At 53.0% G+C, this 27,945-nt stretch overlaps 4 protein-coding genes across 4 annotated transcripts; all 4 read left to right on the top strand.

Moving 5' to 3' along the window:
* The first annotated feature begins 203 nt into the window (after positions 1–203).
* LOC149470617 (D-3-phosphoglycerate dehydrogenase-like) lies at positions 204–27,278 on the top strand. The gene is made up of 3 exons (XM_089661752.1): positions 204–459; positions 26,617–26,768; positions 27,191–27,278. The coding sequence occupies exons 1-3, from the start codon at positions 319–321 to the stop codon at positions 27,258–27,260; spliced, it is 363 nt and encodes a 120-aa protein (XP_089517878.1). The 5' UTR covers positions 204–318; the 3' UTR covers positions 27,261–27,278.
* On the top strand, positions 6,054–8,161 carry LOC149470620 (uncharacterized). Its single transcript, XM_089661608.1, is given in 2 exon segments — positions 6,054–7,223; positions 7,225–8,161. Coding segments are annotated over 2 exon segments (2,064 nt in total). The 5' UTR covers positions 6,054–6,092; the 3' UTR covers positions 8,158–8,161.
* On the top strand, positions 14,198–15,151 carry LOC149470619 (uncharacterized). Its single transcript, XM_089661742.1, has one exon. It carries the CDS (start codon positions 14,198–14,200, stop codon positions 15,149–15,151), a length of 954 nt encoding a protein of 317 aa, XP_089517868.1.
* Positions 16,382–19,664, top strand: LOC149470618 (uncharacterized). The gene is given in 2 exon segments (XM_089661040.1): positions 16,382–18,739; positions 18,741–19,664. Coding segments are annotated over 2 exon segments (3,282 nt in total).
* Positions 27,279–27,945: the final 667 nt, after the last annotated feature.

The raw sequence follows: 27,945 nt of genomic DNA, 5'->3' as shown, positions 1-27,945 counted from the left end.
ACATTGATCTATGGGGGGATCATACACCCGGACATTGATCTATGGGGGATCATACACCCGGACATTGATCTATGGGGGGATCATACACCTGGACATTGTTTCCTCCCTCCTGCAGAATGTTACATTGTAGACTGGTGCATCTGCTGAGTCTTCCAGGAGAAGGAGGGAAGAGGAGAGGGAGGAGGAGGAGGAGGGATGAGGGTCACATGGAGGGAGGAGGAGATCCAGAATTCAGTGATTTGGAAAATCTGCCGGAATCTGAGGCTATGAGCTTTCTGGAATATTAGATTGTCAGCAGAGAGTGGAGGAGCTCCAGCCATGGCCTTGAGTGACATCAGAAGGGTCCTGATCAGTGATAGCCTGGCCCCCGCCTGTGCCCACATCCTGAGATCCCAGGGGGGCATTGAGGTCACCGAAAGCACAGGACTGACCCCCCAGGAGCTCATCGCCAAGATCCAGGTAACACATGGGGGTGATAGTCTGCAGAAGGCTGGAGGCTGCAATGGTCTGTATAGTGCAGCGATGATCTGCAGACCTGTTGCTGGAATATCCTGCAGTGATAGTCTGCGGAGTGTGCCAATGTAATAGAGCAATAGTCTGCAGGATACAAAGTCAAAATGGGGCATGCTCTGCAAAGGGAAGTCATATAGTAATGTTCTGCAGAAATGGTAATAATAGGGGTGATGTTCTGCAGAAATGGCTGATAATGGGGTGGGGGGTGATGTTCTGCAGAAATGGTAATAATAGGGGGGATGTTCTGCAGAAATGGTAATAATAGGGGGGATGTTCTGCAGAAATGGCTGATAATGGGGTGGGGGGTGATGTTCTGCAGAAATGGTAATAATAGGGGGGATGTTCTGCAGAAATGGTAATAATAGGGGGGATGTTCTGCAGAAATGGTAATAATAGGGGGGATGTTCTGCAGAAATGGCTGATAATGGGGTGGGGGGTTATGTTCTGCACAAATGGTAATAATGGGGGGGGGGGGGGTGATGTTCTGCAGAAATGGTAATAATGGGGGGGTGATGTTCTGCAGGGATTTTTTTTTGCAATGACTAATATTGGGATTGACCTTCTGCAGATTTGTTAGAGAATAGTGGAGCGATGGTCTGCAGAGATCTGTGACTGGTGATTAGCAGTGATTTGGGAAGAAGGTGTCGCGATGCTCTGCAGATGGGCTGACATGCTGCATAGACACAACTGCAGCCAAACTTCATTCATTGTAAAGTCTGATGCAAGAGAGAGGAGAGGTGTCAGGAGAAGGGGGCGGGGCCAGACGGGAGGGGGAGGGGCTTGTCACATTTGGCGAACATGTGGATTCATTGTTACATAACAATCAGGGAAGAAGAGCGGAGCCCCCGAGGGTCTGTTGTGGGAGCCCCCGAGAGTGGGCTGTGGGAGCCCCCGAGAGTGGGCTGTGGGACCCCCCGAGAGTGGGCTGTGGGACCCCCCGAGAGTGGGCTGTGGGACCCCCCGAGAGTGGGCTGTGGGAGCCCCCGAGAGTGGGCTGTGGGACCCCCCGAGAGTCTGCTGTGGGAGCCCCCGAGAGTGGGCTGTGGGAGCCCCCGAGAGTGGGCTGTGGGACCCCCCGAGAGTGGGCTGTGGGACCCCCCGAGAGTCTGCTGTGGGAGCCCCCGAGAGTGGGCTGTGGGAGCCCCCGAGAGTGGGCTGTGGGAGCCCCCGAGAGTGGGCTGTGGGAGCCCCCGAGAGTCTGCTGTGGGAGCCCCCGAGAGTGGGCTGTGGGACCCCCCGAGAGTGGGCTGTGGGAGCCCCCGAGAGTGGGCTGTGGGAGCCCCCGAGAGTGGGCTGTGGGACCCCCCGAGAGTCTGCTGTGGGAGCCCCCGAGAGTGGGCTGTGGGAGCCCCCGAGAGTGGGCTGTGGGAGCCCCCGAGAGTCTGCTGTGGGAGCCCCCGAGAGTGGGCTGTGGGAGCCCCCGAGAGTCTGCTGTGGGAGCCCCCGAGAGTGGGCTGTGGGAGCCCCCGAGAGTGGGCTGTGGGAGCCCCTGAGAGTCTGCTGTGGGAGCCCCCGAGAGTGGGCTGTGGGACCCCCCGAGAGTCTGCTGTGGGAGCCCCCGAGAGTGGGCTGTGGGAGCCCCCGAGAGTGGGCTGTGGGACCCCCTGAGAGTCTGCTGTGGGAGCCCCCGAGAGTGGGCTGTGGGACCCCCCGAGAGTCTGCTGTGGGACCCCCTGAGAGTCAGCACTCTGGGGAGGGGGAATCAGTCTGTCCTCAGACAAGGAATTCTCATCTCACAAAGAATACAGAGACCCCTCTATGTCCCAGAGGGATTCCTGAGACTGGGGGCAGGAGGGGGATGGGGGCAGGAATGTGAGAGAGGGGGGTGGGGGCAGGACGGTGAGAGAAGGGACAGGAGGGTGAGAGAGGGGGATGGGGGCAGGAGGGTGAGAGAGGGGACAGGAGGGGGATGGGGGCAGGAGGGTGACAGAGCAAGGAGTGGGACAGGAGGGGGATGGGGGCAGGAGGGTGACAGAGCAAGGAGGGGGATGGGGGTAGGAGGGTGAGAGAGGGGGCAGGAGGAGGATGGGGGCAGGAGGGTGAAAGAGGGGACAGGAGGGTGAGAGGGGATGGGGGCAGGAGGGTGAGATGGGACTGGGGGGATGGGGGCAGGAGGGTGAGAGAAGGGACGGGGAGAGATTGGGCAGGAGGGTGAGGGAGGGGGGCAGGAGCATGAGAGAGGGGATGGGGCAGGAGGGTGAGAGAGGGGGAGGGATGGGGGCAGGAGGGTGAGAGAGGGAATGGGGGCAGGAGGTTGAAAGGGGGGCAGAGGGGTGACAGAGCTGTGAGATGTGGGCAGGAGGGTGAGAGATGAATGAGGGGGCAGGAGGGTGAGAGAGGGGACAGGAGGAGGATGGGGGCAAGAGGGTGAGAGAGGGGACAGGAAGGGGATGGGGGCAGGAGGGTGAGAGAGGGGACAGGAGGGGGATGGGGGCAGGTGGGTGAGAGAGGGGACAGGAGGGGGATGGGGGCAGGAGGGTGAAAGAGGGGACAGGAGGGTGAGAGGGGATGGGGGCAGGAGGGTGAGATGGGACTGGGGGGATGGGGGCAGGTGGGTGAGAGAAGGGACGGGGAGAGATTATGCAGGAGGGTGAGGGAGGGGGGCAGGAGCATGAGAGAGGGGATGGGGCAGGAGGGTGAGAGAGGGGGAGGGATGGGGGCAGGAGGGTGAGAGAGGGAATGGGGGCAGGAGGTTGAAAGGGGGGCAGAGGGGTGACAGAGCTGTGAGATGTGGGCAGGAGGGTGAGAGATGAATGAGGGGGCAGGAGGGTGAGAGAGGGGACAGGAGGAGGATGGGGGCAAGAGGGTGAGAGAGGGGACAGGAAGGGGATGGGGGCAGGAGGGTGAGAGAGGGGACAGGAGGGGGATGGGGGCAGGAGGGTGAGAGAGGGAACAGGAGGGGGATGGGGGCAGGAGGGTGAGAGAGGGGGCAGGAGGGGGATGGGGCAGGAGGGTGAGAGAGGGGACAGGAGGGGGATGGGGGCAGGAGGGTGAGAGAGGGGACAGGAGGGGGATGGGGGCAGGTGGGTGAGAGAGGGGACAGGAGGGGGATGGGGGCAGGAGGGTGGGAGAGGAGGACGAGGTGGGCGGGAGGGTGACCAGCAGAGGAAGGCGGGGTAATGGCATGGTATGGGGCGGAGCCTGTGATTGGCCCGCTATGAATGGGTTTGGGATGCAGAAGGTCTTTTCATGTGGAATGATAATACAGACTGGGGGGAGGGGTATAACATTTCCCATCCCCCACAAAGCTACAACCATCCCATATGCAGAATGTAATCTCTGAACAAAGGAAGAAACAACAACAATCATCTAATAATAATAATAATAATAAATGTCACAGAAGAAAATAAACAAATGTAACAAACTGAAAAACACAACAAACATCCTAGAGATTGCTACCCCTCCCCCACCCGTCATCCTCCAATCACAGCACATCGCATCTCTACCCTACCACATACTGTATAGAATAAGGACAGATACCGAGAATGACACCCGGCATCCGGGACAGGAGAAGTGGGACTGTGCAGAGTCCATACATACAGAATAGGGACAGATACCGAGAATGACACCCGGCATCCGGGACAGGAGAAGTGGGACTGTGCAGAGTCCATACATACAGAACAGGGACAGATACCGAGAATGACACCCGGCATCCGGGACAGGAGAAGTGGGACTGTGCAGAGTCCATACATACAGAATAGGGACAGATACCGAGAATGACACCCGGCATCCGGGACAGGAGAAGTGGGACTGTGCAGAGTCCATACATACAGAATAGGGACAGATACCGAGAATGACACCCGGCATCCGGGACAGGAGAAGTGGGACTGTGCAGAGTCCATACATACAGAATAGGGACAGATACCGAGAATGACACCCGGCATCCGGGACAGGAGAAGTGGGACTGTGCAGAGTCCATACATACAGAATAGGGACAGATACCGAGAATGACACCCGACATCCGGGACAGGAGAAGTGGGACTGTGCAGAGGGTGTGGTTTCCTGTGGAGCAGCTGCAGGCTGTGTGGTGCTGACCTCCTCTGATGTCTGATACAAGCCCAGGGTTGGGCTGCCCTGGGCTGGGACGCCTCCCAGGAGAGTCCCAGGCTTCTCGGCCTGCTCATGGAGGTGAAGTTGTGGTTGGTGAAGCGGGAGGACGGAGTTCAGTGAATGGAAAGCAAATGGCAGAGACTGTGAGTAGATGTGGGAATGTTGGTGATGGAAAGTCCAGTGTGAGAAGTTCTGGTAATACAGAGAAGATGAAGTCAGTCCAGCAGTGTGAGAATGTCTCTCAGCAAAGTGTGAGTTCTGGAAGTGCAGCACATGGCAGTCCGCCATTGCAGCCACAGCATGCCCAGCAGAGCAAAGCCCAGCCAGGTCAGTCCAAACAGCAATGTAAGGCTGTCACCATGCAAACTCCAAGTTCTGGAGGAGCAATCCAAGGCAGTCCGCCATTACAGGCACAGCAAGCCAAGCAGAGCAAAGCTCAGTCTGTCCAGCAATGTGGTGTTGTTACCCAGCCTAGTCCAAGCCTTGGAGGTCCAACTCCAGGCAGTCCGCCATCACAGGCACCGCAGGCCCAGCAGAGCAAAGCCCATGCCGTGCAGAGCGGAGCCCATGCCGTGCAGAGCGGAGCCCATGCCGTGCAGAGCGGAGCCCTTTCAGTTCAGTCAAAACAGCCATGTAAGGGTGTCACCCAGAGCACTCCAAGCTCTGGAGGAGCAACGCAAGGCAGTCAGCCATCACAGTCACAGAAATCCCAGCAGAGCGGAGCCCATGCCGTGCAGAGCAGGGCCCATCCAGTTCAGCCTAAACAGCAAGGCAATGTTGTCAGCCAGCGCACTCCAGGCTCTGGTCTAACTCCATGCGGTCAGCCATTACAGGCACCACGAGCCCAGCAGAGTGGAGTCCATGCCGTGCAGAGCACAGCTCAGTCAGTTCAGTCAAAATAGCACGCTCCAAGTTCTGGAAGTGCAGCTCAGGGCAGCCAGTTATTGCAACAAAAGCAAGCCCAGCAGAGCAAAGCCCATGCCATACAGTGCAAAGTCCATGCCGTGCAGAGTGGTGATCACACAGTCCATATGGCACAGGAAAGTGACACTGTCACCCAGCATACTCCAAGCTCTGGAGTAGCAACAAAAGGCAGTCAGCCATTGCAAACAAAGCAGGCCCAGAATAGTGGAGCCCATGCCGCACAGAGTCCAGCACAGGCCGTTCAGAGCGGGACCCATACAGTTCAGAGCGGAGCGGAGACACCTGTCACTCCCAGTACTCCGCGCAGATCTGCAAGGACTACGTTGGAGCAGAAAACCTTGAAGGAGAACTTACAGCAGTGTGTAATGGTGGGCACTGGCCAGGAACGCTCATTACGCCCCAGGTCCCGGCAGAAGAAAGATGATGGAGCCAATAAGCCTCCACAGTCTGGCCTGGAGAGTCCTTCTACATCCAGCAGAGACCCTTCACCCAGTACCGCTGATGGGGATCAGAATTTCAAGCGTCCCGCGGATAGGAAGCAGAAAGTGTTAAAGTCATCACCTGTGCTGCGCCCGGCTGACAGGATTCCTGCTCTGGAGAAGAGAATGAAGACCTTGAGGAAAGCTAAGGCTTCGACCCAGAAAAGGATTGACTCCATCTACAGACTCAAGGCTGCCGACCCCGGGAATGAAGTCCTACATGACAGCGAGCTTAACGCCCTGTGCATTGAACTGGCCGGTATATTGAGGGACATTGATGCTGTTCTGGAAGAACTGGGACCGGGGGGGGAGGTGTATCGGGATTGCGATCGGGTTGGGTCACAATTAAGTGTAAAGATGGAGTCTTCTTCAGAGTCGGACTCCGGGGAACTGATCCAAGGCATGCTACCAGCAAATGTGCCTTCTGAAAGACAGACTCCAACTCTGAAGGATAGCGGTAGCGTCAGCTTCACCCAGCAGACTTTCATAGTGCAGAAAACCCAGAGAAGCGACATGGACTCCCAGCACATGGACTATGAGGACGGTGTTGCTCCCCCCGGTTCTCATGGTGGAACCAATGCTGAGGGGACTGGTGTTCGGGATGGGGTAATTGATAATTATGCAGATGAAGCTGCTGATGCTAGTGGTGATGTGGCCAGTGCTGATATCACTAATATTGATGTAGGGGTTCCTGATGTCATTAACACTGAGGTAGGTATGTCTGGATGGGGTCAGGACCAATCTGAGGACCCTGTGAATGTGGCGATGGAGGAGTCAGTTCAGGATAACACCCGTGATTTCCCCCCTTTGGTTGAGCCGCCACCTGCATCACAAGGGAATAGTGGTCCATCTGGCCATGTCCCTCCTCGGAATGCCTGGAGCCGTGGGGCTCCTTCTTTTTCCAACAATGCCGGTTATACTGGTCAGGCCTTCAAGAGGAGGAACGTGGTCAGGTTGAAGCATAGGGGTTCCAGAGAAGAGCTCCCTGATAGGAGGTTTGTAGTTAGGGAGTTGCTGTGTCAGCAGATGGGGTTTGTGCCCGCAGATATTTTGGCAGTCATCAACCTCCCTGACAGACGGGGGTATGATGTCAGCTTTAAGCTCATGTCTGCCTTGGACAGGTTCTGGGCCAGCTTTAGTGGGTTTCGGGATAAAGAGGGGTGGAAGATTTTCACTTTCATCCCCATCTCCAAACCTGACACAGCAAACGTGAACATCATTTTCTGGAATGAGTCTGTGCCCCCCCAGGATATTGTAGTCTGTGCCCCCCCAGGATATTGTAGTCTGGCTCAGAAGGCATTGTGAGATGGTCTCTGATCTGACCAAAACTAGGGACAGTGATGGGATCTGGACTGGAGGTTGGAGGGTTCTTGTCAAGCTGAGGCAGAGTAACAATGTCACCCATCACCTTCCAAACTCCTTTTTCATTGGGCGGGAGAGGGGAGTTTGCTTCTATGCAGGTCAGCCCAGGCTATGTTTCAAATGCGGTAGGTCGGGTCATGTGGCGAGTGTCTGCTCTATCATGAAGTGTCATCTGTGTGGGGAGGTCGGCCATGTCAGTTCTACCTGTGAGAACATCAAGTGCAATCTATGTGGTAGGCTTGGCCATTTACACAGAGATTGCCCGGTGGCTTTCCACAATAGGGATGAGGAATCAGTGGATGAGGAATTTCTGGTGGCAGCAGAACACCTGGAGGAGGAAGCCTTAATGAATGGGGTCATATCAACTGAGGGGGAGGTAAACCCAGAAGTCCAAGGGGCCAGCCTCGGGCAGGAGGGCAGTGTTCAGCAGGCTGAGGAGCAGCGGCCATCTGTGGCCATCCCATCCGTTTCAGTTCCTGCCTCTGTGGAGAACATTCCCAGGCAGAAGAGAAGGAATAGGAAGGACAAGGCCACCCGTAAACCTGAAAGTGAGTGGACCCGAGTGCAGAAATCCGCTAAGAAGGTGAGAAGGGCGCCAGAAGGTAGTATGGCAGTCAGCAACCAGTATGACGTCCTATCAGAGTCGGATGCCGACTCCTGTGATCTAGGGGCCCAAATGGAGGAAGAAGTAGAAAGAATGGAAAGGGAATCTGCAGCTAGCTCAGGGGAGGACCCGCCCACTAAGAAGCGCCCGCCCCCTGCTCCCGTGTTTGTAGAATCCGATATGGAAACTGGTAGTCAGCAGAGCGACTCAGATTCTGATCTATAATGATGGGGCCCTTGTTTTTACTCCTCTTTGCTGTGATGGTAGGGTTTTGTCTAAACATTGTCTCCAGCAATGTGAACAGTGTAAAGAACAGGAACACCAGACACGCAGTTTTTGAACACCTCAGGTACCTAGACGCTGATGTCTATTTTTTACAAGAGACTCACCTCACATCTGTTGGGTTATTGCGGGAGGCAGAGAGGGAGTGGCATGCAGGACCCTCCTTTTGGTCTTTGGCGGTAGAGTCCTATGCGGGTGTTGCCATCCTCTTTAATACCAGGGATGTGACGGTACATAGACTCACTGAGGTGTCAATGGGTAGATGCCTTATGTTGGAGGTAACAATTCATGGCAGGAGACTCCGGTTAATGAACATCTATGGGCCGCAAACAATATCAGGAAGAATTGAGCTATTTAATGATATAAAACCATATCTTTTCACATCAGTCCCTGTGATTATGGTGGGAGACTTTAATGTCGTTAGAACACAAAGTGACCGTTCTTCCGGTAGGGCGGTGGGTAGCGACTCCAAAGTCCTCAACCACATTATTTTGCAAGCCGGTCTGAGTGATGTGTTTGCACAGAATGGCAGGAGGCCAGGCTTCACCTTCTCTCGTGGTAGTATTAAGAGCAGACTAGACATGGCATTGGTAAGTCCTACAGAATTGGTGACCAATATGAGTGAGAAGTTGGTACCTTATTCGGATCACGTGGCCCTATGCTTCTGCCTGGGAACCTGTAAGCGCCCTGATATGGGTAGGGGGCTATGGAGGCTTAACTCCAACCTTCTGGAGGATGAATTAGTTCAGCAACAAGTGCAGATCCTCCTGCAACACCAAGCAGAGAGACTGGACTTCTATGACTGTACGGCGGATTGGTGGGAGGATGTTAAAAAGGACATCTCTTCTCTCTTGAAGAAATTGTCGACTAAAGTGGGGAAAAGTAGGTATAGCCACTATCTCAGCCTGCGGAAAGAGCTGGAGTCCCTTTATTCAGGTGGGGAAGAGGCAGGGAGGAAAATTGATCAAATAAAATCAGAGATAAGTCAGTATCAGTATAGCAGATACAAATCCTTAGTATTTGAACGGGATTATGGATCCCCAGGGGCACCTGATCCCTTTGAGAACTGTCGGGATAAAGTGGCCAAAAAGTTAATAACAGGCCTGAAGGACTCTCAGGGGATTTTACAGGAGTCCCAGGAGGGAATTCTTGGAGTTGTTAGGTCATACTTTGCGGACTTATTTCAGGAAAAGGGTCTGGATAAGGAGAAGATGACACGTTTCTTAGAGGCGGTTCCAGGTCCAGATACTGACAATTTGGATTTCTCCCCTTTGACAGCAGACATAACGGTGGGGGAGGTAAGGGAGGCTATTGACAAGTTATGTCAGAAAAAGGCACCAGGACCTGACGGCATTACAGCGGAATTTTATAAGAAATTTAAAGAGGTCTTGGCTCCGATTCTGGTGGATGTGTTTAAAAGTTGTTTGGAGGAACGCCTGATGCCTCCATCCATGAGAAGATCATCGTTAGTTCTGCTGTTTAAAGGTAAAGAGCCTAGTGACATCAGGAACTGGAGGCCGATTGCCCTCTTGAATGCAGACAGGAAGATTCTGGCAAAGATTTTATTTTCTAGGTTGAGTTGTTTTTCTCCGGCACTATTGTCTGACTGTCAGTATGGCACAGTAAAAGGGCGGAATATTTCTGGTGCTGTCATTTCTTTAAGGGAAGTGTTTGAGAGGTGTAAGGTTCTGGGACGAGGGAAATATGTTGTGTGTTTGGACCAAGCTAAGGCCTTCGACAGGGTCGACCATGGCTATCTGTGGGCGACTTTGTTAAAGTACGGCATCCCAAGGTTATTTGTCGATTGGCTGAGAACTTTATATTGGAAGGCTGAGAGCTTCCCTCTCATCAATGGCTGGCAGGGTGGCACCTTTGGGGTTGGGGCTGGGGTGAGGCAGGGTTGCCCCTTGAGTCCCCTCTTGTATGTTTTTGCCATCGATCCTTTTTTGAGATCACTGCAGGAGTGTGGATTTCAGGGGGTATCCATCCCCCATGCCTCTGCCCTATCTGTAGTCGCTTACGCAGATGATGTCACCGTCGTGGTATCTGCTCCTCATGAGGCCCAATTGTTAGCGGCTGCCATTGGGACTTATTCTGAGGCCTCCGGGTCTCTTGTCAACTTTGAGAAGAGTGAAGCTCTCTGGACTTTGCAGGGTGACCCAGATTTTGATCTGCCCCAATTTGCAAAAGCCTCAAGTAATCTTAAGATCCTAGGGGTTAGGTTTGGCCGGGAAGATAATGCCAGGCTGAATTGGGAGGAGAAATTGGATGCTGGAAATGCAAAGGTTCAGCGGTGGAAGAATTGCAAGCTGACCTACAGAGAGAGGATCACGATGTTGAAGACTTACTTGGTTCCTATATTTCTATATGTTTCTATGGTTTTTCCTTTGCCAGAATCTTTCTCCGCTAGGCTCTTTAGTCTGTTTTTTCAGCTCTTCTGGGGGAATAGACTAAACCCAATAAAAAGGGGGGTTACTTACCTGCAGATGAAGGAGGGTGGGTTGAACATGATAAACCCGAAAGTGTTTTTTGACTCCTTATTTCTGAAGGTCAATTTTGGGTGCTTAGACTCCAGTGGTGGCCCCCTGTGGGCAAGCAGTGTTAGGGCCTGGATATTGCCTCGTGCAGAGTCTTGGATGCAAAGTGGTTCTCTTAAGAGGAAGAGAAGTTCTCAGGGTTACCTCCCACCATATCTGGACTCAGCTCTGAAGTCTCTGAGGAGGTGGGGGATAGAGAAGTCCTACTTAGAAAGTAGCCCAAGAAAATTGTTATATCACAGGATCTGTGGGACTTTTTTCTGTTCTCCAGTTGTACTCAGGGACTGCACCTCAGCTGTGTTGGAAGAAAGCTTAAAGTTGCTAAATAGCCCCAGATTACCCTTGAAGTTCCATGACATTGCCTGGCTGTCTCTCCACGGGAGGATGTATGTGAGGGGGAACATGAAAGGTCTGGCTGCCCCGGATAGGAACTGTCCTTTGGGTTGTAATCAGGAGGAGTCTATGGCACATTTCTTGGTGGATTGTGGGGGAAGCCGTGAGGTCTGGAAGGAAGTAGCTGACAGAGTTCGGATCCGAAGGTTGGAGAACCTGAGCTGCTCTGACAGGCTTTATGGTGTTCCCCCCACAATACACAACATAGACAGAGGAACCATGTACATCATTATCGCTGTGGTCAAGTACTATCACTGGCACGCTCGGACCAAGGTAGCCATGCACAACGAGCTGTTCCTGTCCAGGAGAGTCGCAGACGTAGTCCTCTCAGAGCTGAGGTGGATAAAGAGTTTAGAGCTGAGGAAATACTGGAGGAATATAAAATTATGGGATGGAATTTATTTATAGTATCAAAATTCTGTGTATAACTTTTCATTTCTTTTAAACTGATGTGTTTTTAACGTGAAGAATATGTAAGCAGTTGTTAGATTGTTGGTTTATGTGCTATTTGTTTTACGATGGTTACAGTTTTGTTACCTTGTAATTTGTTTGTTTATACAAATAAAAATATCCATACATACAGAATAGGGACAGATACCGAGAATAACACCCGGCATCCGGGACAGGAGAAGTGGGACTGTGCAGAGTCCATACATACAGAATAGGGACAGATACCGAGAATAACACCCGGCATCCGGGACAGGAGAAGTGGGACTGTGCAGAGTCCATACATACAGAATGGGGACAGATACCGAGAATGACACCCGGCATCCGGGACAGGAGAAGTGGGACTGTGCAGAGTCCATACATACAGAATAGGGACAGATACCGAGAATGACACCCGGCATCCAGGACAGGAGAAGTGGGACTGTGCAGAGTCCATACATACAGAATAGGGACAGATACCGAGAATAACACCCGGCATCCAGGACAGGAGAAGTGGGACTGTGCAGAGTCCATACATACAGAATAGGGACAGATACCGAGAATGACACCCGGCATCCGGGACAGGAGAAGTGGGACTAGGCAGAGTCCATTCATACAGAATGGGGACAGATACCGAGAATGACACCCGGCATCCAGCACAGGAGAAGTGGGACTGTGCAGAGGGTGTGGTTTCCTGTGGAGCAGCTGCAGGCTGTGTGGTGCTGACCTCCTCTGATGTCTGATACAAGCCCAGGGTTGGGCTGCCCTGGGCTGGGACGCCTCCCAGGAGAGTCCCAGGCTTCTCGGCCTGCTCATGGAGGTGAAGCTGTGGTTGGTGGTGAAGCGGGAGGACGGAGTTCAGTGAATGGAAAGCAAATGGCAGAGACTGTGAGTAGATGTGGGAATGTTGGTGATGGAAAGTCCAGTGTGAGAAGTTCTGGTAATACAGAGAAGATGAAGTCAGTCCAGCAGGGTGAGAATGTCTCTCAGCAAAGTGTGAGTTCTGGAAGTGCAGCACATGGCAGTCCGCCATTGCAGCCACAGCATGCCCAGCAGAGAAGGGCCCAGTCAGTTCAGTCCAAACAGCAATGTAATGTTGTCACCAAGCAAACTCCAAGCTCTGGAGGAGCAGCTCAAGGCAGTCAGCCATTGCAACCACAGCAGGCCCAAGCCGTGCAGAGCGGAGCCCATGCCATGCAGAGCGGGGCCCATCTAGTTCAGTCTAAACAGCAATGTAAGGCTGTCACCAAGCAAACTCCAAGTTCTGGAGGAGCAACCCAAGACAGTCCGCCATTACAGGCACAACAAGCCAAGCAGAGGAAAGTTCAGTCTGTCCAGCAATGTGATGTTGTTACCCAGCCTAGTCCAAGCCTTGGAGGTCCAACTCCGGGCAGCCCACCATTACAGGTACCGCAAGCCCAGCATAGCAAAACCCATGCCGTGCAGAGCGGGGCCCATGCCGTGCAGAGCAGGGCCCATCCAGTTCAGCCTAAACAGCAATGTAATGTTGTCACCCAGCGCACTCCAAGCTCTGGAAGTGCAACTCAAGGCAGTCAGCCATTACAGTCGCAGCAAGACCAGATCAGAGCTCAGTCAATTCTGTTTAAACAGCAATGTAATGTTGTCACCCTGCACAGTCCAAGTCATGGAGGTCTAACTCCATGCGGTCAGCCATTACAGGCACCACAAGCCCAGCAGAGCGGGGCCCATGCCGTGCAGAGCGGAACCCATACAGTCCATGCAGCTCAGGAATGTAAGGTTGTCACCCGGAATGCTTCAAGTTCTGGAACTGTAAATCAGGGCAGTCAGTCATTGCAACAAAAGCAAGTCCAGCAGAGTAGAGCCCATGCCATACAGTGCAAAGTCCATGCCGTGCAGAGTGGTGATCACACAGTCCATATGGCTCAGGAAAGTGACACTATCACCCAGCACACTACCAGCTCTGGAGTAGCAACAAAAGGCAGTCAGCCATTGCAAACAAAGCAAGCCCAGAAGAGTGGAGCCCATGCCGCACAGAGCCCAGCACAGGCCGTTCAGAGCGGGGCCCATACAGTTCAGAGCGGAGCAGAGACACCTGTCACTCCCAGTACTCCGCGCAGATCTGCAAGGACTACGTTGGAGCAGAAAACTCTGAAGGAGAACTTACAGCAGTGTGTAATGGTGGGCAGTGGCCAGGAACGCTCATTACGCCCCAGGTCCCGGCAGAAGAAAGATGATGGAGCCAATAAGCCTCCACAGTCTGGCCTGGAGAGTCCTTCTACATCCAGCAGAGACCCTTCACCCAGTACCGCTGATGGGGATCAGAATTTCAAGCGTCCTGCGGATAGGAAGCAGAAAGTGTTAAAGTCATCACCTGTGCTGCGCCTGGCTGACAGGATTCCTGCTCTGGAGAAGAGAATGAAGACCTTGAGGAAAGCTAAGGCTTCGACCCAGAAAAGGATTGACTCCATCTACAGACTCAAGGCTGCCGACCCCGGGAATGAAGTCCTACATGACAGCGAGCTTAACGCCCTGGGCATTGAACTGGCCGGCATATCGAGGAACATTGATGCTGTTCTGGAAGAACTGGGACCGGGGGGGAGGTGTATCGGGATTGCGATTGGGTTGGGGCACAATTAAGTGTAAAGATGGAGTCTTCTTCAGAGTCGGACTCCGGGGAACTGATCCAAGGCACGCTACCAGCAAATGTGCCTTCTGAAAGACAGACTCCAGCTCTGGAGGATAGCGGTAGCGTCAGCCTCACCCAGCAGACTTTCATAGTGCAGGAAACCCAGAGAAGCGACATGATGGACTCCCAGCACATGGACTATGAGGACGGTGTTGCTACCCCCGGTTCTCATGGTGGAACCAATGCTGAGGGGACTGGTGTTCGGGATGGGGTCGTTGATAATTATGCAGATGAAGCTGCTGATGCTAGTGGTGATATGGCCAGTGCTGATATCACTAATATTGATGTAGGGGTTCCTGATGTCATTAACACTGAGGTAGGTATGTCTGGATGGGGTCAGGACCAGTCTGAGGACCCTGTGAATGTGGCGATGGAGGAGTCAGTTCAGGATAACACCCGTGATTTCCCCCCTTTGGTTGAGTCGCCACCTGCATCACAAGGGAATAGTGGTCCATCTGGCCATGTCCCTCCTCGGAATGCCTGGAGCCGTGGGGCTCCTTCTTTTTCCAACAATGCCGGTTATACTGGTCAGGCCTTCAAGAGGAGGAATGTGGTCAGGTTGAAGCATAGGGGTTCCAGAGAAGAGCTCCCTGATAGGAGGTTTGTAGTTAGGGAGTTGCTGTGTCAGCAGATGGGGTTTGTGCCTGCAGATATTTTGGCAGTCATCAACCTCCCTGACAGACGGGGGTATGATGTCAGCTTCAAGCTCATGTCTGGCTTGGACAGGTTCTGGGCCGGCTTTAGTGGGTTTCGGGATAAAGAGGGGTGGAAGATTTTCACCTTCATCCCCATCTCCAAACCTGACACAGCAAACGTGAACATCATTTTCTGGAATGAGTCTGTGCCCCCCCAGGATATTGTAGTCTGTGCCCCCCCAGGATATTGTAGTCTGTGCCCCCCCAGGATATTGTAGTCTGGCTCAGAAGGCATTGTGAGATGGTCTCTGATCTGACCAAAACTAGGGACAGTGATGGGATCTGGACTGGAGGTTGGAGGGTTCTTGTCAAGCTGAGGCAGAGTAACAATGTCACCCATCACCTTCCAAACTCCTTTTTCATTGGGCGGGAGAGGGGAGTTTGCTTCTATGCAGGTCAGCCCAGGCTATGTTTCAAATGCGGTAGGTCGGGTCATGTGGCGAGTGTCTGCTCTATCATGAAGTGTAATCTGTGTGGGGAGGTCGGCCATGTCAGTTCTACCTGTGAGAACATCAAGTGCAATCTATGTGGTAGGCTTGGCCATTTGCACAGAGATTGCCCGGTGGCTTTCCACAATAGGGATGAGGAATCAGTGGATGAGGAATTTCTGGTGGCAGCAGAACACCTGGAGGAGGAAGCCTTAATGAATGGGGTCATATCAACTGAGGGGGAGGTAAACCCAGAAGTCCAAGGGGCCAGCCTCGGGCAGGAGGGCAGTGTTCAGCAGGCTGAGGAGCAGCGGCCATCTGTGGCCATTTCATCCGTTTCAGTTCCTGCCTCTGTGGAGAACATTCCCAGGCAGAAGAGAAGGAATAGGAAGGACAAGGCCACCCGTAAACCTGAAAGTGAATGGACCCGAGTGCAGAAATCCGCTAAGAAGGTGAGAAGGGCGCCAGAAGGTAGTATGGCAGTCAGCAACCAGTATGACGTCCTATCAGAGTCAGATGCCAACTCCTGTGATCTAGGGGCCCAAATGGAGGAAGAAGTAGAAAGGGAATCTGCAGCTAGTTCAGGGGAGGACCCGCCCACTAAGAAGCGCCCGCCCCCGGCTCTCGTATTTGTAGAATCCGATATGGAAACTGGTAGTCGGCAGAGTGACTCGGATTCTGATTTATAAAAAGAGTTTAGAGCCGAAAGTAATATAAAATCGGAGGAATTTATTTACAGCATCAAATTCTATGCAGAACTTTCATTAGTTTAATTTGTTGACTTTCTGTCGTGAAGATGTAGGCAGTTGTTACATTGTTGGTTTGTGTGTTTTATGATGATGGTTACAGTTTTGTTACCTTGTAATTTGTTTGTTTATACAAATAAAAATATCCATACATACAGAATGGGGATAGATACCGAGAATGACACCCGGCATCCAGGACAGGAGAAGTGGGACTGTGCAGAGGGTGTGGTTTCCTGTGGAGCAGCTGCAGGCTGTGTGGTGCTGACCTCCTCTGATGTCTGATACAAGCCCAGGGTTGGGCTGCCCTGGGCTGGGACGCCTCCCAGGAGAGTCCCAGGCTTCTCGGCCTGCTCATGGAGGTGAAGCTGTGGTTGGTGGTGAAGCGGGAGGACGGAGTTCAGTGAATGGAAAGCAAATGGCAGAGACCGTGAGTAGATGTGGGAATGTTGGTGATGGAAAGTCCAGTGTGAGAAGTTCTGGTAATACAGAGAAGATGAAGTCAGTCCAGCACTGTGAGAATGTCTCTCAGCAAAATGTCAGTTGTGGAAGTGCAGCACATGGCAGTCCGTCATTGCAGCCACAGCATGCCCAGCAGAGCAAAGCCCAGCCAGGTCAGTCCAAACAGCAATGTAAGGCTGTCACCATGCAAACTCCAAGCTCTGGAGGAGCAATCCAAGGCAGTCCGCCATTACAGGCACAGCAAGCCAAGCAGAGCAAAGCTCAGTCTGTCCAGCAATGTGGTGTTGTTACCCTGCCTAGTCCAAGCCTTGGAGGTCCAACTCCAGGCAGTCCGCCATCACAGGCACCGCAGGCCCAGCAGAGCAAAGCCCATGCCGTGCAGAGCGGTGCCCATGCCGTGCAGAGCGGAGCCCTTTCAGTTCAGTCAAAACAGCCATGTAAGGGTGTCACCCAGAGCACTCCAAGCTCTGGAGGAGCAACGCAAGGCAGTCAGCCATCACAATCACAGAAATCCCAGCAGAGCGGAGCCCATGCCGTGCAGAGCAGGGCCCATCCAGTTCAGCCTAAACAGCAAGGCAATGTTGTCAGCCAGCGCACTCCAGGCTCTGGTCTAACTCCATGCGGTCAGCCATTACAGGCACCACGAGCCCAGCAGAGTGGAGCCCATGCCGCACAGAGCCCAGCACAGGCCGTTCAGAGCGGGGCCCATACAGTTCAGAGCGGAGCAGAGACAACTGTCACTCCCAGTACTCCGCGCAGATCTGCAAGGACTACGTTGGAGCAGAAAACCTTGAAGGAGAACTTACAGCAGTGTGTAATGGTGGGCAGTGGCCAGGAACGCTCATTACGCCCCAGGTCCCGGCAGAAGAAAGATGATGGAGCCAATAAGTCTCCACAGTCTGGCCTGGAGAGTCCTTCTACATCCAGCAGAGATCCTTCACCCAGTACCGCTGATGGGGATCAGAATTTCAAGCGTCCCGCGGATAGGAAGCAGAAAGTGTTAAAGTCACCTGTGCTGCGCCTGGCTGACAGGATTCCTGCTCTGGAGAAGAGAATGAAGACCTTGAGGAAAGCTAAGGCTTCGACCCAGAAAAGGATTGACTCCATCTACAGACTCAAGGCTGCCGACCCCGGGAATGAAGTCCTACATGACAGCGAGCTTAACGCCCTGGGCATTGAACTGGCCGGTATATCGAGGGACATTGATGCTGTTCTGGAAGAACTGGGACCAGGGGGGGAGGTGTATCGGGATTGCGATTGGGTTGGGGCACAATTAAGTGTAAAGATGGAGTCTTCTTCAGAGTCGGACTCCGGGGAACTGATCCAAGGCACGCTACCAGCAAATGTGCCTTCTGAAAGACAGACTCCAGCTCTGGAGGATAGCGGTAGCGTCAGCTTCACCCAGCAGACTTTCATAGTGCAGGAAACCCAGAGAAGCGACATGGACTCCCAGCACATGGACTATGAGGACGGTGTTGCTCCCCCCGGTTCTCATGGTGGAACCAATGCTGAGGGGACTGGTGTTCGGGATGGGGTAGTTGATAATTATGCTGATGCTAGTGGTGATGTGGCCAGTGCTGATATCACTAATATTGATGTAGGGGTTCCTGATGTCATTAACACTGAGGTAGGTATGTCTGGATGGGGTCAGGACCAGTCTGAGGACCCTGTGAATGTGGCGATGGAGGAGTCAGTTCAGGATAACACCCGTGATTTCCCCCCTTTGGTTGAGTTGCCACCTGCATCACAAGGGAATAGTGGTCCATCTGGCCATGTCCCTCCTCGGAATGCCTGGAGCCGTGGGGCTCCTTCTTTTTCCAACAATGCCGGTTATACTGGTCAGGCCTTCAAGAGGAGGAACGTGGTCAGGTTGAAGCATAGGGGTTCCAGAGAAGAGCTCCCTGATAGGAGGTTTGTAGTTAGGGAGTTGCTGTGTCAGCAGATGGGGTTTGTGCCCGCAGATATTTTGGCAGTCATCAACCTCCCTGACAGACGGGGGTATGATGTCAGCTTCAAGCTCATGTCTGGCTTGGACAGGTTCTGGGCCGGCTTTAGTGGGTTTCGGGATAAAGATGGGTGGAAGATTTTCACCTTCATCCCCATCTCCAAACCTGACACAGCAAACGTGAACATCATTTTCTGGAATGAGTCTGTGCCCCCCCAGGATATTGTAGTCTGTGCCCCCCCAGGATATTGTAGTCTGGCTCAGAAGGCATTGTGAGATGGTCTCTGATCTGACCAAAACTAGGGACAGTGATGGGATCTGGACTGGAGGTTGGAGGGTTCTTGTCAAGCTGAGGCAGAGTAACAATGTCACCCATCACCTTCCAAACTCCTTTTTCATTGGGCGGGAGAGGGGAGTTTGCTTCTATGCAGGTCAGCCCAGGCTATGTTTCAAATGCGGTAGGTCGGGTCATGTGGCGAGTGTCTGCTCTATCATGAAGTGTAATCTGTGTGGGGAGGTCGGCCATGTCAGTTCTACCTGTGAGAACATCAAGTGCAATCTATGTGGTAGGCTTGGCCATTTGCACAGAGATTGCCCGGTGGCTTTCCACAATAGGGATGAGGAATCAGTGGATGAGGAATTTCTGGTGGCAGCAGAACACCTGGAGGAGGAAGCCTTAATGAATGGGGTCATATCAACTGAGGGGGAGGTAAACCCAGAAGTCCAAGGGGCCAGCCTCGGGCAGGAGGGCAGTGTTCAGCAGGCTGAGGAGCAGCGGCCATCTGTGGCCATTTCATCCGTTTCAGTTCCTGCCTCTGTGGAGAACATTCCCAGGCAGAAGAGAAGGAATAGGAAGGACAAGGCCACCCGTAAACCTGAAAGTGAATGGACCCGAGTGCAGAATTCCGCTAAGAAGGTGAGAAGGGCGCCAGAAGGTAGTATGGCAGTCAGCAACCGGTATGATGTCCTATCAGAGTCAGATGCCAACTCCTGTGATCTAGAGGACCAAATGGGGGAAGAAGTAGAAAGGGAATCTGCAGCTAGTTCAGGGGAGGACCCGCCCACTAAGAAGCGCCCGCCCCCGGCTCTCGTATTTGTAGAATCCGATATGGAAACTGGTAGTCGGCAGAGTGACTCAGATTCTGATTTATAAAAAGAGTTTAGAGCCGAAAGTAATATAAAATCGGAGGAATTTATTTACAGCATCAAATTCTATGCAGAACTTTCATTAGTTTAATTTGTTGACTTTCTGTCGTGAAGATGTAGGCAGTTGTTACATTGTTGGTTTGTGTGTTTTATGATGATGGTTACAGTTTTGTTACCTTGTAATTTGTTTGTTTATACAAATAAAAATATCCATACATACAGAACGGGGACAGATACCGAGAATGACACCCGGCATCCAGGACAGGAGAAGTGGGACTGTGCAGAGTCCATACATACAGAATGGGGATAGATACCGAGAATGACACCCGGCATCCAGGACAGGAGAAGTGGGACTGTGCAGAGGGTGTGGTTTCCTGTGGAGCAGCTGCAGGCTGTGTGGTGCTGACCTCCTCTGATGTCTGATACAAGCCCAGGGTTGGGCTGCCCTGGGCTGGGACGCCTCCCAGGAGAGTCCCAGGCTTCTCGGCCTGCTCATGGAGGTGAAGCTGTGGTTGGTGGTGAAGCGGGAGGACGGAGTTCAGTGAATGGAAAGCAAATGGCAGAGACCGTGAGTAGATGTGGGAATGTTGGTGATGGAAAGTCCAGTGTGAGAAGTTCTGGTAATACAGAGAAGATGAAGTCAGTCCAGCAGTGTGAGAATGTCTCTCAGCAAAATGTCAGTTGTGGAAGTGCAGCACATGGCAGTCCGTCATTGCAGCCACAGCATGCCCAGCAGAGCAAAGCCCAGCCAGGTCAGTCCAAACAGCAATGTAAGGCTGTCACCATGCAAACTCCAAGCTCTGGAGGAGCAATCCAAGGCAGTCCGCCATTACAGGCACAGCAAGCCAAGCAGAGCAAAGCTCAGTCTGTCCAGCAATGTGGTGTTGTTACCCTGCCTAGTCCAAGCCTTGGAGGTCCAACTCCAGGCAGTCCGCCATCACGGGCACCGCAGGCCCAGCAGAGCAAAGCCCATGCCGTGCAGAGCGGTGCCCATGCCGTGCAGAGCGGAGCCCTTTCAGTTCAGTCAAAACAGCCATGTAAGGGTGTCACCCAGAGCACTCCAAGCTCTGGAGGAGCAACGCAAGGCAGTCAGCCATCACAATCACAGAAATCCCAGCAGAGCGGAGCCCATGCCGTGCAGAGCAGGGCCCATCCAGTTCAGCCTAAACAGCAAGGCAATGTTGTCAGCCAGCGCACTCCAGGCTCTGGTCTAACTCCATGCGGTCAGCCATTACAGGCACCACGAGCCCAGCAGAGTGGAGTCCATGCCGTGCAGAGCACAGCTCAGTCAGTTCAGTCAAAACAGCACGCTCCAAGTTCTGGAAGTGCAGCTCAGGGCAGCCAGTTATTGCAACAAAAGCAAGCCCAGCAGAGCAAAGCCCATGCCATACAATGCAAAGTCCATGCCGTGCAGAGTGGTGATCACACAGTCCATATGGCACAGGAAAGTGACACTGTCACCCAGCATACTCCAAGCTCTGGAGTAGCAACAAAAGGCAGTCAGCCATTGCAAACAAAGCAAGCCCAGAATAGTGGAGCCCATGCCGCACAGAGTCCAGCACAGGCCGTTCAGAGCGGGGCCCATACAGTTCAGAGCGGAGCAGAGACAACTGTCACTCCCAGTACTCCGCGCAGATCTGCAAGGACTACGTTGGAGCAGAAAACCTTGAAGGAGAACTTACAGCAGTGTGTAATGGTGGGCAGTGGCCAGGAACGCTCATTACGCCCCAGGTCCCGGCAGAAGAAAGATGATGGAGCCAATAAGTCTCCACAGTCTGGCCTGGAGAGTCCTTCTACATCCAGCAGAGATCCTTCACCCAGTACCGCTGATGGGGATCAGAATTTCAAGCGTCCCGCGGATAGGAAGCAGAAAGTGTTAAAGTCACCTGTGCTGCGCCTGGCTGACAGGATTCCTGCTCTGGAGAAGAGAATGAAGACCTTGAGGAAAGCTAAGGCTTCGACCCAGAAAAGGATTGACTCCATCTACAGACTCAAGGCTGCCGACCCCGGGAATGAAGTCCTACATGACAGCGAGCTTAACGCCCTGGGCATTGAACTGGCCGGTATATCGAGGGACATTGATGCTGTTCTGGAAGAACTGGGACCAGGGGGGGAGGTGTATCGGGATTGCGATTGGGTTGGGGCACAATTAAGTGTAAAGATGGAGTCTTCTTCAGAGTCGGACTCCGGGGAACTGATCCAAGGCACGCTACCAGCAAATGTGCCTTCTGAAAGACAGACTCCAGCTCTGGAGGACAGCGGTAGCGTCAGCTTCACCCAGCAGACTTTCATAGTGCAGGAAACCCAGAGAAGCGACATGGACTCCCAGCACATGGACTATGAGGACGGTGTTGCTCCCCCCGGTTCTCATGGTGGAACCAATGCTGAGGGGACTGGTGTTCGGGATGGGGTAGTTGATAATTATGCTGATGCTAGTGGTGATGTGGCCAGTGCTGATATCACTAATATTGATGTAGGGGTTCCTGATGTCATTAACACTGAGGTAGGTATGTCTGGATGGGGTCAGGACCAGTCTGAGGACCCTGTGAATGTGGCGATGGAGGAGTCAGTTCAGGATAACACCCGTGATTTCCCCCCTTTGGTTGAGTTGCCACCTGCATCACAAGGGAATAGTGGTCCATCTGGCCATGTCCCTCCTCGGAATGCCTGGAGCCGTGGGGCTCCTTCTTTTTCCAACAATACCGGTTATACTGGTCAGGCCTTCAAGAGGAGGAACGTGGTCAGGTTGAAGCATAGGGGTTCCAGAGAAGAGCTCCCTGATAGGAGGTTTGTAGTTAGGGAGTTGCTGTGTCAGCAGATGGGGTTTGTGCCCGCAGATATTTTGGCAGTCATCAACCTCCCTGACAGACGGGGGTATGATGTCAGCTTCAAGCTCATGTCTGGCTTGGACAGGTTCTGGGCCGGCTTTAGTGGGTTTCGGGATAAAGATGGGTGGAAGATTTTCACCTTCATCCCCATCTCCAAACCTGACACAGCAAACGTGAACATCATTTTCTGGAATGAGTCTGTGCCCCCCCAGGATATTGTAGTCTGTGCCCCCCCAGGATATTGTAGTCTGGCTCAGAAGGCATTGTGAGATGGTCTCTGATCTGACCAAAACTAGGGACAGTGATGGGATCTGGACTGGAGGTTGGAGGGTTCTTGTCAAGCTGAGGCAGAGTAACAATGTCACCCATCACCTTCCAAACTCCTTTTTCATTGGGCGGGAGAGGGGAGTTTGCTTCTATGCAGGTCAGCCCAGGCTATGTTTCAAATGCGGTAGGTCGGGTCATGTGGCGAGTGTCTGCTCTATCATGAAGTGTAATCTGTGTGGGGAGGTCGGCCATGTCAGTTCTACCTGTGAGAACATCAAGTGCAATCTATGTGGTAGGCTTGGCCATTTACACAGAGATTGCCCAGTTGCCTTCCACAATAGGGATGAGGAATCAGTGGATGAGGAATTTCTGGTGGTAGCAGAACACCTGGAGGAGGAAGCCTTAATGAATGGGGTCATATCAACTGAGGGGGAGGTAAACCCAGAAGTCCAAGGGGCCAGCCTCGGGCAGGAGGGCAGTGTTCAGCAGACTGAGGAGCAGCGGCCATCTGTGGCCATCCCATCCATTTCAGTTCCTGCCTCTGTGGAGAACATTCCCAGGCAGAAGAGAGGGAATAGGAAGGACAAGGCCACCCGTAAACCTGAAAGTGAATGGACCCGAGTGCAGAAATCCGCTAAGAAGGTGAGAAGGGCGCCAGAAGGTAGTATGGCAGTCGGCAACCAGTATGATGTCCTATCAGAGTCAGATGCCAACTCCTGTGATCTAGAGGACCAAATGGAGGAAGAAGTAGAAAGGGAATCTGCAGCTAGTTCAGGGGAGGACCCGCCCACTAAGAAGCGCCCGCCCCCGGCTCCCGTATTTGTAGAATCCAATATGGAAACTGGTAGTCGGCAGAGTGACTCAGATTCTGATTTATAAAAAGAGTTTAGAGCCAAAAGGAATATAAAATGGGAGGAATTTATTTACAGCATCAAATTCTATGCAGAACTTTCATTAGTTTAATTTGTTGACTTTCTGTCGTGAAGATGTAGGCAGTTGTTACATTGTTGGTTTGTGTGTTTTATGATGATGGTTACAGTTTTGTTACCTTGTAATTTGTTTGTTTATACAAATAAAAATATCCATACATACAGAACGGGGACAGATACCGAGAATGACACCCGGCATCCAGGACAGGGGAAGTGGGACTTCTACATAGAGATACAAGGCCACGCTCCCTTAAGATGGGGTGGGGATACTTTGCCAACCTGGAACCCCTGGAGAAGGGCCCATCTTGATGAGGACAAGGGCCCGATGGTTGTGTGGGGGTCTTATCAGAATATGAAGCCCCTTTAATGTAAGAAGGGCCCTCAGTTATCCCCCCATGGGAAGGAGTACGGGGGGTACATAGTCACAACAAATGTAAAATGTGACTCCACCTCCAACACAGATCCAGGCCAATCACAATGCCCGACAATCCACCAAGAAGACATCCGCAGCTTATTGGCTCATGGCCAATCCCATTGCCTCTCGTCCATCCAATGGCAGATCCAGCTGAAGGGAAGCAGTAGGACTGGACACGTGTGGCTGGACGGCCTGGTTGGTGGTGGATTCCCATTATAGGATTCCCCCCCAAAACGATCTTTGTTTTCCATTTCCATGTTTCCATTTTTTATGAATGAGTATCCAGATGCTGACAATCCCCACACCCTCAGACCCCCCATAATCACCGGGCCAGGGTGGGGGGGAGGCCCTTGTCCTCATCAACATGGGAACACAGTGCTTTGTCAAGGTACCCCCCATGTTGACGGCATGAGCTCTTCTATGGTGCCCCTCCCCCTTTGGATAGCCTCGTTTTTGAGTGCTGTCCCCACTTCATCCATACCAGACCAGTAGGGCCTGCTTGGAATTCGGGGAACCCAAGGCCCACATGGTGAGGATTCTCAGCCACGTAAGTGTAGCGCTCACCCAAAGGAGCCGCTGGTCAACATGTTTCCTTTCCCCAGTGTAAGCTCACACAGCCAGGCACACAGCATTTTCTTCACTCTTCCAGCGGCTCAGTTGGAGAAGTCCAGGGATGTCTTTTTTTAGGGTTTTATTGTAGCTTTGAACTTTGATGGGGTGAGGGAACATGGGACACCCCAGAACTGAACACTTTGAGGACTTTTCTCTCATTTGCATGAGATGCACATAAAATGTTCCACAGGATCTCTACTGCTGATGGTGACTATGACTTCTCAAAGGACCAAAAGCAACACAGCCACAAATTTCCAGCACTCGGGTCATTTACACAACTGGCCACAGGATCATCAATTGCCTCCATCCAATATCCACCAGGCTCCTCTCGGTGGGGGAGATGCAGAATCCCTCCTCCATAGGACAGCTGGACACTTTCCCACCAACTTCCACCTGGCTCTCTCCAGTGAACATCTCCAGACCCATACCAACTGCAGGACTGAGCATGTGGCCTTAAGCTGGGACCTCAGTGTCCTCTTAGGGGCACCTCCAATAGTCCTGCCCCAGGGACAGAGCCCCTGCACAGGGGTGTCCTCCAGCAGGACTGGACCAAGGAACTCACCTCCACCTGTCTCAGACCCCAGACTATTTATGGGCTTCATTTAGACCCCAGACTATTTATGGGATTTATGACCACCTACTGAGCACATCTCCTCAGGGATTGGCTGGAGTTCCATAAATATTCAGGCCGCTTACTGACTATGATTCTAGAATACAGGGGGAAGTCATCAGAGCAGCAGCCGGAGACAATGAGCAGGCCTGAGCAATCAACCCCCGCTCCACGATTACAGAGCAGCCAACTAAATACCAAACAACCTCTAGGAGGGCGCTACATAAGTGAGTGGGGTGAGTGATGTCAGTGGGTGGTATGGGCTCAGTGGTGCTTGAACCTTCTGGTGTCCTTCCTAACCATGGACAGTGGGAAGGTATATATAGACCCGTGTGGTCGTTCTGTCCCCTCTATGTATGGACCCGTGTGGTCGTTCTGTCCCTCTATGTATGGACCCGTGTGGTCGTTCTGTCCCTCTATGTATGGACCCGTGTGGTCATTCTGTCCCCTCTATGTATAGACCCGTGTGGTCGTTCTGTCCCTCTATGTATAGACCCGTGTGGTCGTTCTGTCCCTCTATGTATAGACCCGTGTGGTCGTTCTGTCCCTCTATGTATGGACCCGTGTGGTCGTTCTGTCCCTCTATGTATGGACCCGTGTGGTCGTTCTGTCCCCTCTATGTATGGACCCGTGTGGTCGTTCTGTCCCCTCTATGTATGGACCCGTGTGGTCGTTCTGTCCCTCTATGTATGGACCCGTGTGGTCGTTCTGTCCCTTCTATGTATGGACCCGTGTGGTCGCTCTGTCCCTCTATGTATGGACCCGTGTGGTCGTTCTGTCCCTTCTATGTATGGACCCGTGTGGTCGTTCTGTCCCTCTATGTATAGACCCGTGTGGTCGTTCTGTCCCCTCTATGTATAGACCCGTGTGGTCGTTCTGTCCCCTCTATGTATAGACCCGTGTGGTCGTTCTGTCCCTCTATGTATGGACCCGTGTGGTCGTTCTGTCCCCTCTATGTATAGACCCGTGTGGTCGTTCTGTCCCCTCTATGTATAGACCCGTGTGGTCGTTCTGTCCCCTCTATGTATAGACCCGTGTGGTCGTTCTGTCCCTCTATGTGTGGACCCGTGTGGTCGTTCTGTCCCTCTATGTGTGGACCCGTGTGGTCGTTCTGTCCCCTCTATGTATGGACCCGTGTGGTCGTTCTGTCCCCTCTATGTATAGACCCGTGTGGTCGTTCTGTCCCCTCTATGTATGGACCCGTGTGGTCGTTCTGTCACCTCTATGTATGGACCCGTGTGGTCGTTCTGTCCCCTCTATGTATATTGGGCTCAGTGGTTGTCCCTCTCTCCCCCCAGGACTATGACGGGCTCATCGTTCGCTCGGCCACCAAGGTGAGCGCAGAGGTCCTGACCGCCGGCAGCAGGCTGAAGGTGGTTGGACGGGCCGGGACCGGAGTGGACAATGTGGATGTAGATGCCGCTACCAAGAACGGGATCATTGTCATGAAGTACGTGAGTAAAAGTCCCGTCATGATCACCACACACACTGCAATCTGAGATCAGGCCGAAGGAAATGGACTCTCAATGTGTGGGATGGGTGGGGGGGTCATGGAGGATCTAGTCTGAGGGACATGAACCTGTGATGAGATGATGGGGGAGGTTGTACTGTGTGTAGTGTCATTGGACCATTCAGGGCACCGGGCCTATAGCCTCTCATACCGGCGGGCGGGGGGAGGGGTCATGGGTCATTCCTGCAGTCTTCTCTATATTAGTCAATCTGGTGGAATCTTCTGTAACCTGACAACCATTTCCATACAATGAGATTGTACCATGTAGGGTGATAGTCCCCGTGGACTGAAGACAATTAGATTGTACTGTGTGTGTGGTCGTCTTCCAACCTCTCACTGACATGTCTCCCTTCCCCCCACAGCACCCCCACTGGAAACAGTATCAGTGCCGCTGAGCTGACCTGTGGACTTATCCTCTGCCTGTCCAGGTAAGTCACCGGAGTCTCCCAAGGTCAGTCGGTGGGAGGAGTCTGGTCAGTCGGTGGGAGGAGTCTGTATGGTCAGTCGGTGGGGGATGGGGTGGTATTGGTATGGTCAGTCGGTGGGGGGTTTCGGTATGGTCAGTCGGTGGGGGGTTTCGGTATGGTCAGTCGGTGGGGGGTTTCGGTATGGTCAGTCGGTGGGGGGTTTCGGTATGGTCAGTCGTAGGGGAGTTCGGTACGGTCAGTCAGTGGGGGGTTGTCGGTACGGTCAGTCGGTGGGGGACTGTTGGTACGGTCAGTCGGTGGGAGGAGTCGGTATGGTCAGTCAGTGGGAGGAGTTGGTACGGTCAGTCAGTGGGAGGTGTCTGTATGGTCAGTCGATGGGGGGGGGGGGGGGTTCGGTATGGTCAGTCGGTGGGGGTGGGTATCGGTATGGTCAGCCGGTGGGGGGGGGGGGGGTATTGGTATGGTCAGTCGGTGGGGGTTTCGGTATGGTCAGTCATAGGGGAGTTCGGTATGGTCAGTTGGTTGGGGGGGGGGGAGGGTTCGGTATGGTCAGTCAATGTGGGTAGGGAAACTATGTATTCATTACAGGAGCAGGGGGAAGAGTTCCCAAAGCAGGCCTGTTAATGATCTGACTACTGTTGCCATGGTTGCAATGAAGAGATGAGGACATTTGATTGGACAGTTTTTCT

The sequence above is a fragment of the Staurois parvus genome, unplaced genomic scaffold (assembly GCF_062004578.1).
Source record: "Staurois parvus isolate SC_StPar_1 unplaced genomic scaffold, SC_StPar_1.0 ptg000034l, whole genome shotgun sequence".
NCBI lineage: Eukaryota > Metazoa > Chordata > Amphibia > Anura > Ranidae > Staurois > Staurois parvus.
Note: the sequence above shows the minus strand (reverse complement) of the source record. Positions and strands in the feature narration are given on the sequence as shown.

Coding starts and splice junctions, on each gene's coding strand:
- LOC149470617 (XM_089661752.1), top strand. CDS start 319: ATGGCCTTGAGTGACATCAGAAGGGTCCTGATCAGTGATAGCCTGGCC. Junction 460..26,616: donor AGCTCATCGCCAAGATCCAG/GTAACACATGGG, acceptor CTCTCCCCCCAG/GACTATGACGGGCTCATCGT. Junction 26,769..27,190: donor AACGGGATCATTGTCATGAA/GTACGTGAGTAA, acceptor TTCCCCCCACAG/CACCCCCACTGGAAACAGTA.
- LOC149470619 (XM_089661742.1), top strand. CDS start 14,198: ATGGAGTCTTCTTCAGAGTCGGACTCCGGGGAACTGATCCAAGGCACG.